This window comes from Tiliqua scincoides, chromosome 5, assembly GCF_035046505.1.
Source record: "Tiliqua scincoides isolate rTilSci1 chromosome 5, rTilSci1.hap2, whole genome shotgun sequence".
NCBI classification, from domain to species: Eukaryota; Metazoa; Chordata; class Lepidosauria; order Squamata; family Scincidae; genus Tiliqua; species Tiliqua scincoides.
In genome coordinates, this window is record NC_089825.1 from 14,388,386 (window position 1) to 14,398,816 (window position 10,431).

General features: G+C 44.3%; 1 protein-coding gene across 2 annotated transcripts in view; it reads right to left on the minus strand.

Moving 5' to 3' along the window:
• Positions 1-10,184, minus strand: part of CCNY (cyclin Y) — a 105,356-nt gene extending 95,172 nt beyond the window's left edge. For both annotated transcript variants that reach the window (XM_066628646.1, XM_066628647.1), the window contains exon 1: positions 9,594-10,184. In XM_066628646.1, coding sequence (XP_066484743.1) covers positions 9,594-9,747 — 154 coding nt within the window. In that variant the 5' untranslated portion in view covers positions 9,748-10,184. The remainder of the gene's footprint in view (positions 1-9,593) is intronic.
• Between the last annotated feature and the right edge of the window lie 247 nt (positions 10,185-10,431).

Consider the following 10,431-nt stretch of genomic DNA (forward strand, 5'->3'; position numbering starts at 1 on the left):
AAGAAAAAGAAAACCGAGTTCCTTTCATGTAATCCTTGCACCAGGAATATAATGTGCCCAGTAGAGTGAATTTGGGTTCATTAATTTAGCAAGTTTGGTAAAAAAAAATGTGAAGTATATGAAATGGTTAATGGAGAACTGGGAGAGTGAAGGACAGCACTGAATGGGACATAATAAATCACTGTGCAAGAAAGACTGGAACCAGAGGCCATGTAGAAAGATAGGGAGCTGCAATAAATGCAAAAATCCCTCATCTTGGTCAATTAAAGCCACCATCAAAACTAGAGTTGCTAGGTTACAGCCATCTGTCTCTATCAGCTCTCAGTTGTGGGGGGGGGGGGAGAGAAAAAGGAGAAGAACACTGGATCTGCCACTGGAACTCTCAAAGGATAGTTATTCCTACTTTAAAAAAATATTCCAACATAAAGGAAACGAAATGTCAGTTTAGCTTTCTTTACATTCTCATTGCCAATAACCTTGCTCAGAGCAAAATGCAAATGTTCAACACTGCAAATTGAATACTATACACTTTAATCTATGTCTGCAAGCTCACATATTAACACAAATCAAGGAGAATCTACTGTGATTTTCTTTCTCTACACATCCACCCACAAACACAACAGCCAGGTGAAGGCATCGCCATTCTCTAACAGAAGAAGTTATCCAGAAACTGAATTAGCTATTTGATTTCAAATTTAAAATGGGCCTTTCAAGTCACAGAATCCTGCTAGCATTTTACTCTGACTTACCAAGGAAGTTTGATGCAGCAACACAGAGTTGTGTGCACAAGCATTTACAGCAGGGGTGCCCAAACCCCGGCCCTGGGGCCACTTGCAGCCCTCGAGGACTCCCAATGCGGCCCTCAGGGAGCCCCCAGTCTCCAATGAGCCTCTGGCCCTCTGGAGATTTGTTGGAGCCTGCACTGGCCCGGGCTTTCAGCTGCTTTCACCTTGAGGGAAACTGTTTGACCTCTCACGTGAGCTGTGGGATGAGAGCTCCCTCCACTGCTTGCTGTTTCATGTCTGTGGTGCAGCAGTGGCAGCAAAGGAAAGGCTGGCTTTGCTTTGGGCCAGGCCGTTTACAAGCCTTGAGCTATTGCAAGACCTTCATTCATTCATATAAGTTAATCTTTAATATATTCATTTGTGTAAACTTATGTAAATTTATTCAAATTTTAAATGTAAATTAATTCTTTTTCCCCTGGCCCCCGACACAGTGTCAGAGGGATGATGCAGCCCTCCTGCCAAAAACTTTGCACACCCCTGATCTACAGTAAACTTTTCCAGTACTGACACATAAGAGCAGAAAGTGGCAATGCACATTCTGTTACTCATGACATGGAAACTGCAAAGGGGTCTCAGGAATGCAACAATAATTTGCTAACAGAAACCAGACTTATGAATTGCTGAGTCAGTAATACACAAGGGGAAACCATGAACTTTGGTCTGGTATTAATTTGCTACCCCCTTCAACTTCCCTGTTCACTGCAAACTCCCACTAACTGGCAGGTGCAATTTCATGCCACCATAATCTGTTTTGCACCATCTACATCAGTGTAAACAGGGGCATAACTCATTAAGTAATCATTTAGTGGCTCACTTATTCTCACACACACACTTGGTGAACAAGAGCTAGAGGTCTGTAATCCTCTTTTTAAACAGAGCAGTATTTCAATCATGTTTCCCTTTATTGCTGCTCCCAATACAAGTGCCAGCAAAATTTAGGCTGGAGAAGGGCTTTCAACCTTCTAGCAAGGGTTGTGTAAACATTGCTACAATCAAGATCATCAGTAGCCCATGAAGTTACTTTGCACTGGTGTTCAGATGTAAGCTGCAATATATGCTAATCAAAATGTGAAAGTTACAGGAGTTTCCACAGTAGCAGTTTCTTTTAAAGACTTTATTATGCATTTGAAACATCATGTGTATTTAAGTACCTCGATTACAACTGTACTGTAACACAATATGCCAATAAACAACACCATTTTCACTGCTCAGAACACTCAAAGATGCAGTTTGTACCTTTTCCAACAAGCCAATAAACAGTTAATAGCACATCTACATATAATGGACACACAGAATTTTCCTTGGTCTTTTATAGAGGAAAAGAGAGTGGTGATATTAGCAGGCAGCACCAATCTATCACAGCAAGTACTGAATCCAACAGTTTCAAAAACATATTATTACCCCCAAAAATGTGCAAAATGTTTCTGAAACTGGTTACAACATTCAGAAGGAAACATGATATGTCCAGCAAAACTACTGTTCAGGCAGTGCCATTGTTGCAGGACCTGCAGGCCCATCATAGGCAGGATGCTCTGCCTAATAACAGTTGTAAACCTCAACATGGGCATAACCAAAGCAAGATTAACTTTACCAGGGATGTCAAACATAAAGCCTGCAGGCTAAATACAGTCCACAGAAGCTCTCTATCCAGCCCACGAGATAATCGGGCTCTCCCAGCGCCATCCTTTCCGCAGCGCCACTTCTGCTGTGGCTGTGCAAGGGAGAGACAGCAGGCGACCTCAAAAGGCAAGGAATGCTTTGGATAAAGGAACCGACCAAGAAGTGTGACAAATGGAGATGCTGCTGAGGTGCTGGAAGGGCCCAATTATCGCACGGGCCACTTTTTCAGCAGTGCTGCTTTTGCCAAGGCGTCATTTCATAAAGCATCTCTCAGCTGCTGAGCTGTGAAGGAACATCTGAGCTGAAGAGGTGAAGCTGAAAGGGCAGCCAGTGAGATAATTAAGCATGAGATAATCTCCCATATGTTGAAAAATGATCACGATTTGCATATTTTCTCTTCTGTCATTTGAAGCTACGTGAGAACAAAGTGCTTATTTCTGGCCATCACCAACTTAAAAATTTCTCTTCCTGTTTAATGACACCACTTCCAGCCCTCAGCTATTTAGCCTGCTGTATGAAACAAGTTTGAACTATACATTTCCAAATATTTTACCATGTTCTCCATGTATGCATATAGGTTAACAACTTTACTCTTTCTTGTGTCCAGTCCAGATCTCTGACAGAATCCCTGACAGTATTTTTTATTATGGCTGGAAATCATCAATTAAGTCACCTCCAAAGAAACAAATACCAGACAATAAAATGACTCAGATTTGCAGAAGAGGAAGTCACTCCCTTAATCAGTTTTTCTTCCATGTCTAAAGGTTAATATTTTATAACCACTGTATCAGCACTTCCAAAGACTACAAAAATCTTGACTGGCAATATGTTATGCCCTTAACAACAATATGAAATGCAGTCACCCCTCACCTTACACCAGGGTTAGGTCTAGAGTAGGTGTATAAAGCTAAAATTGTGTATACTCAGAATTCTCTTGAAAATCCCTTACATCTAGGAAATAATGTCTCCTTAAAAAATTACAAGACACAGGCGGGAAATGAGATTGATGGAGGGTACAGCAGCTTCATTCTGCTATCATACATTCACACTCATACACATATTTAGTAAGTGGAATGGCAGGAGGAACCACTTGCACTATTTAAACTGCTGAATTTTTTGTTTGTTTTTTGGTTTGATTGGCCAACCACATGAAGTAGAATGAGTGCAAGTCAACTGCTCCTAAAATATGAGGCAACTGCATACGTTCCAATACAATCTGACTTTTTTTTTTTTTGTGCTTTAGGTATACCCTGCAAGGACTAAAAAAAGCTTGCATGGGGATTATTAATTATATGCCTGCTACTTTAAAACATATTTTTGCATCCAGTCCGGTACATCTAAACATACCTATACAATTCTGCCCTTGATCTAAAAAGGTTCCCAGGTAAAAGAAAATAAACTGTCTGGTCTAGCAAATAAATAATTTTGAATAACAATCCATTGTAAAGGGTCCATCTAATATGTACAGAAAACTTAGCACAAGACTGACATGCCATAAAAAAGAAGGGTGGAACAAATTTTATTAGCGGCACATTTGTATGAGATATGGTTTTCTGATCTGGAATTGAAGTGAAAGCTCTAGCAGCATTAATACATCATCACAACAGAGTGAAGGAGAAGGAATCTGAAAGTTCAAATTCTAGTGCTAAGAAAGGTTTCCAGCTGACACCACAAGCAACACATCTGGCACTGCTTATGGTTACAACTTCCTGGATACACTTCTGATATCAGTGTTAGCACCACAGGTAATGACATCACAGTAGTGCAGGAATCACTGTTTCTGACCTTAAATGCTAATTTACCAGTGCTGCAACTGATAGGATCATGCAGTGAAAGCATTCTGAAGGATCAGAGGATGCTTTAGTCAGTTTTTAAAAGCATTCATCCCCTAATTAAGGGAATTTATATAATAGTGGCCATTAGCAAAAGGCATAGCATGCTTGCATTTGTCCAGCACAACCATTCGTTAGACTCAACACTACAGGTCTTAATTATGGGAAGCATCACTTCAGTGTAAGAGAGAAAATGTAGTAAATTTTCCATTTCCTGAACTTGGACTGCTCTAGTCAAGCAGTCTATCACTCTCAGACACTGTTTGACAAATTCCTCCTTTATGGGATTGTGTAGGAATCTATGCTATGATTCAGCTCCTCTTAAGGAAATCTAACAATTGCAATATAGAACATTCCCCATCCCTCAACAATCCTTTCAAGTGACTGTCTAAAGAAGAGGAATTATGTTACTGTATTCTATTACCAGTCTTTCATCCCCAAACCAGGGAATAGCCAATGGTTCTCAGAACAACAGATGCTCAGCAGTACACACTTCAAATACCTGTTTCACAATCAAAGATTAACTTTTCTTTCAGTTTATTTTACAATCATCAAGCATTTTGGTGCTGTACCCAAACAAGTCTATTTGTACCAGATATACTGAAAAAATGCACTGCATTAGCAAAACAAAAGAAACAGTGACATCTTTAAAACCTTATTACATAACCAGGAAATCTTCCTGTGATATTGTGCCATTCAAGTGAAACAAAAATCAACATTGCTTTCTATCTGTTTTTTCCACTTTTTTTTTAAATTTTACATTGCTTGTCCACTGGGGTGAATAATCTCGCACAGAAACAATCTAGAACAGTGTTTCTCAAGCTGTGGGTTGCAAGCCAATTTCAGGTGGGTCCCCATTCATTTTATTATTAATATATTAGACTTGATGCTACCACGGTATGTGACTGCATTTGGGGAAATGTTACAGATGTGTCCTTTTAACAGGCTACTATGTATATGCTTTTAATAAGATAGTAAATGGAACTTGCGTAAGTTATTTTACAAGACAAGATTCACACAAATTTCAGAACTGTCACTTCACTGCATATAGATCCAGAATAAATACACATTTCAAATCCCTGAACATATCAATATAAACATAGCTATGACACAGTAATGGAAAAATATCTAAAGATGAACTCACTGCTAATTTAGATATCTCTGATGTTGCAACATAAGAATTAATTTCTCCAAGGTCAACTATTGGTTCATTCAGGCTGTGCAGCATGGCCTTTCCCAGTTTGAGGAGACACTTGGCTAACAGGCTGAGGCAAAGAGGCAAAGAAGGAAGGCCCATAGCCAGGGAGACAGACCAGGGACAGACTGCACTTGCTTCCGGTGTGGAAGGGACTGCCACTCCTGAATCGGCCTTTTCAGCCACACTAGACTCTGTTCCAGAACCACCTTTCAGAGCGCGATACCACAGTCTTTCGAGACTGAAGGTTGCCAACATGGACATGGATATTCCTCAAAATCTAGATGTGCTTGCTGTATTACCACAATTTTTTCCTAAAGGCTACTAAAAACAGAAGTCTCAATTCCAAAAAGTATTACTTTTATAAAAACTAATCAGAATTAAAAAGCAAAAAGCTTTATCTAATGTCTATATATACCAGGGATCTCCAAATCCCGGCCCGGGGGCCAGATGCGGCCCACAGCCCGCCTCTTTCCAGCCCGTGGCCAACCTCTTGTCTTCTGAAAGCCTCTGGCCCACTCAGCTGAACATGACCAGAATTGTGCTCTGATTGTGTCTGGAGGGTCTTCTGAGGGCCAGAAAGGTTGAATAAATGAGCCCATTCATTCTTTTAGTCGCTCATCTATGTTCCCTCTCTAATTTATTTATTGAAATTTTACATTTAAATTTTTTTCCCAGCCCTCCACACCATGCCAGATATTTGATGCAGCCCCCTGTCCAAAATGTTTGGAGACCCCTGCTATATACAGTACTATTTAGAAACACAAATGCACTCAGTATTTCCATAATCACATAAGGAAAAATGTTAAAATAAAACATAACATACGATAAAGATGGCTGCTTCATTCTGGTATACTTCAGCAACAATTTGTATTAGATACACACTTTGAAATGCTTTTAAAAAGAATGGACTGAATTTTCCGACTAGCTAGTGCAAAAAACAAGCACTTGACATAACAGCCGGGTCAAGATTAACTCCAGTTTTCAAAGAACTCTCCAACATAAATATAATTACACTAGTGTCTTGTCAACTGGTATTACAGAAGGCATCAGAATGTTCACAGGAGAAACCTATCAGAGTGGCATAGCTGAGGTGGGGCCAGGGGAGTATATTGCGCCTCGCGGCAGGGTGGTGGTTTTCCGCCAGCTCCACTGAGGGGAGGTGACCACACTTGAACTTGCTCACACTACAAATGCCACAAAATTGGCCCTCCTGCCACCATTCGTCTTCATACCCCTGCTTCGAACCCCTGCTAATTGGGTAAGAGGCACTTTTTCAAGTGGGTGCTCCTTTTTTTAGCAGGAGGAGAGTAACTGGCCCATCTCACCCCAGCAGTGTCTGTTCTGGTGGCTGTCTGCTGGTATTCTTTTGCATTTTTAGATTGTGAGCCCTTTTGGGACAGGGAGCCATTTAGTTATTTGATTTTTCTCTGTAAACCACTTTGTGAACTTTTAGTTGAAAAGCGGTATATAAATACTGTTAATATTAATATTAATATTAATATTAATATTAATATTAATATTAATATTAATATTAATAATACAGCTCCAAATGGAGCCATTTTCAGTTGCAAAGGCTAAACACACACCTGGGGGGGGGCTGACAGCATAGGCGCAGGGGGTGCAATGTGGCTTCATGACATCTCTCAGCTCTGGGAGCCACGGAGCCTAGAAACACAACTCATTATCTATGACTTTCTAAAGTTGCTAACAAAGTGTTATGGTAAGGAAGATTTTGTTCTGTACTGTTAACATGACAACAATTATTCCATGATAACAATCAGATCTCTTACAGACCATCAGTTGTTTCTGAATCTGAAATAAATTCTTAATTTAAGTCAAATATCAGTATGCTAAGGAACTGACAAAAAGAGGGACCTGTAAAAAGTGAAGGACTCTATCATATACAGATACTCCACAGATATACACATTATAAAAAGAGAAGAAGCTAGATTTTCATGTTAGAATAAGCCCCATAACTCAAGACTGTGAGAAATATTGTTGCCTGGGAATAAAAAGAAAGTGAATGATTTGCAGAGACAAGGAATTGCTGGAGGAGGCCTTCCCCTCTTAAGTATGTGTGGTCATCTCCATAGCCCAACAGAGTGACCTCCAAAAAGCTCTTTGGGAAAAGTGTTCAAGATCACCCCCGGAAGGTGGCCTTCCACATGGATGTGCTAACATCTAAACACTTAATATGTGCATCTGCACAAACAGGAATTTCAGGTGGACATCAGTGTCATCAGCTCCTACAGCAGAATAGCACTGGTGTTACCTGTATGTGAGCTCAGAGCAGGAGGTTAACAACTATTTTTGCATATTGCCACATCCAGGTAGAACACCTGGCTGAGGTATGTAGGAGTTCTCTTTGAGAAAAACAAAGGCTGAACCACTCTTGAGACTACAAAAGAGGAACATTCCTCTCATCTTCATCTCCTACCACCATGTAAAGCACACATACTAAACTGTGTCTCCTTATGAACTGCAGAGAGCAAGACCTTCCCTTACTCTATTAAGAGAGGAAGTATTCTACTGGGAATGGGGAATCCCTCTCTAACAGAAAGGCAAGTATGCAGGGAGTGCTTCTGTGGGGTGTCTAATCCCACTAATAACCATCCACTTAACCACATACTGGAAAAGATTTCTCTTCCCCTTTGGCCTATGTGGGAAAGAAGATGCTTCCCTTGACTCCTTAAGCAGCCATGAGTATAAAGATAGTATTTTTATCTTTTTATGAAGCAGGGTAGGACTGACATATTACAGCAATGATTTTCAGGCTTTTTCACCTCACAGCACACTGACAAGGCACTAAAACACATGCTCAGAGGCACTCTTGTGACTCCATCATTCTTTTTGTCAGGGCACAGCATCAGAATTGACAAGACACACTGCCAATGGCCCTATTAATTCACTACCCTTCTCCCACGACACACCTGCAGCATGCCAGTGCACTGTGGCACATCAATTGAAAATCACTGTGCTACAGAGTTGAAGCCCAGGATAAATAGGCTCTGCTAGATGGCAACTGCCTCAGAAAGTCTACTCGCCCAGCCAGTGCTCCACCATACAACTCACAACTAAGGATGAAGCCAATCACGTTTCCAGCTCAGAGGAAACAGAGCCACAAACCCACTAGCTCTCAAAGTGAAAGGGTGGCCTTGGTTTCATATGGTGGCAAACTCCTGGCTGGGCAGGCCTGAAAGCAAGAAAAGGCCCTGGGCCTCCATGGCAACCTCTGATCAAGTCAGAGGGACACATGGTGGAAGGGCACCAAAATGTACTTCTGGACAAAGTCCCCAAGAAGATGAGGGTGGTGGCCCAAGCTCTGAGACTCAACTAAGCCAAAGGTGAATCCTTTATTATTATTATTATTATTGTGTTTTACTTTAACGGAAGCTGAAAAGTGGCCAACTGATGCAGGCCTCGTCCCTGCGTCTCAAAGACGGGGCTAGCCCAAGGCATGCGGACACCAAAACACACACGCTCCACATGCTCAGATGCACTCTTGTGACTCCATCGTTCTTTTATTATTATTTTTATGTTTTACTTCTAATGGAAGCTGAAAAGCAGCCAGATGACGCAGGCCTCTTCCCTAGGCCTCAAAGGCGGGGCCGGTCCAAGGTGTGGACACTAAAACACACACCCCACACATGCTCAGAGGCATTCTTGCCACTCCACATCCTTCTGCCACACTCTGGCTACAGCCCTATCAAGGCACTAAGGGAAAAGACCCAGCCAGGAAGCCCAGGTAGGCTTCCCAGCAAACATGCTCAGAAGGCTTTAGGCTACAATCCTACCCACACTTACCTAGGAGTAAGCCTCATTGACCATAATGGCACTTACTTAGACATGCATGGGCTCTAAGGGTACAAGTCCTGTCCACACATACCTGGGAGTAAGCCCCATTGGCTCTAATAGGACTTGCTTCTGAGTAGTCATGCATAGACTTGAGGTCTAAGGGTGCAGCCCTACCCACACATACCTGGAAGTAAGCCCCAATGACTCCAATGGAACTTACTTCTGAGTAGTCATGGGCTCCAAGGGTGTAGTCCTATCCACCTTACTTGGGAGTAAGCCCATGGACTCTAATGGGACTTAGGCATGCCAGGACTGGGCTCCTAACCGAGCCAAGGGCCCCGTTCCGACGCCTCCCCCGCTCACCCTCAAGGTTCTCGCGGTCGCTGATGTGCTGCAGGTTGCAGCCGGTGTCGTCCCTGCTGAGCTCGGCGTCGGGGCGGTAGGACTCCAGCCGGGAGTGGGCATTCCTGCGCAGCTTGGGGCTGGACGACACGCAGCAGGAGGTCGTGTTCCCCATCGCCGGGCGGGGGGCGGCTGCAGCAGTCACCAGCGCAGGCGGAGGGGAGCCATCGCCGGCCGGGAACGACGCGCACGGAGGAGGGCTGGGCTGGCTGGCTGGGCGGCGGTTACGCCCGCTCGCCGGCTGCCCCTCCGCTGCCCAGCTGCTCCTGCAAGCCCCCGCGCGGCTCGCTCATCCCCCGGCTGCGGCTGGCGCTGCTGCCCGGGCACGCAGCTCTGCAACGCCCCTGCTGCAGCCCCATCGCCCCGCGCCCAGGAGGAGGAGGAGGCGGCGGCACCGCAGCCTCTGCCCCAGCGAGCAGCACCCGAGGCGGCCCTCGCAGGAGCGGTTCCGGTTCAAGTGGGTGGGAGCGGGCCGCCCCTGCTGCGGCCGGGCCGAAGAGGGCACCCGGCTGCGCGGGCGAGGTGCGAGCGGGGACTCCAGCGCCCCTTGCAGCGCTGCCTGGGAGGAGGAGGAGGAGGCGGCGGCGGCGGCGGCGCCTCCTCTTCCTGCTGCCGCCCTGGAAGGAAACAGGGTTGGGAGGCTGGCGGAGAAGCAGCGCCCGGCGGCAGCAGCCTCCCCCCGCTCTGCTGCAGACTCGCAGCCCAGTCCTGTCCGCACTTTCCTGGGAGGAAGCCCCGCTGACTCCAAGAGGACTTACCTTTGAGTAGACATGCCTAGGACTGGGCTCTCAGGCTGCAA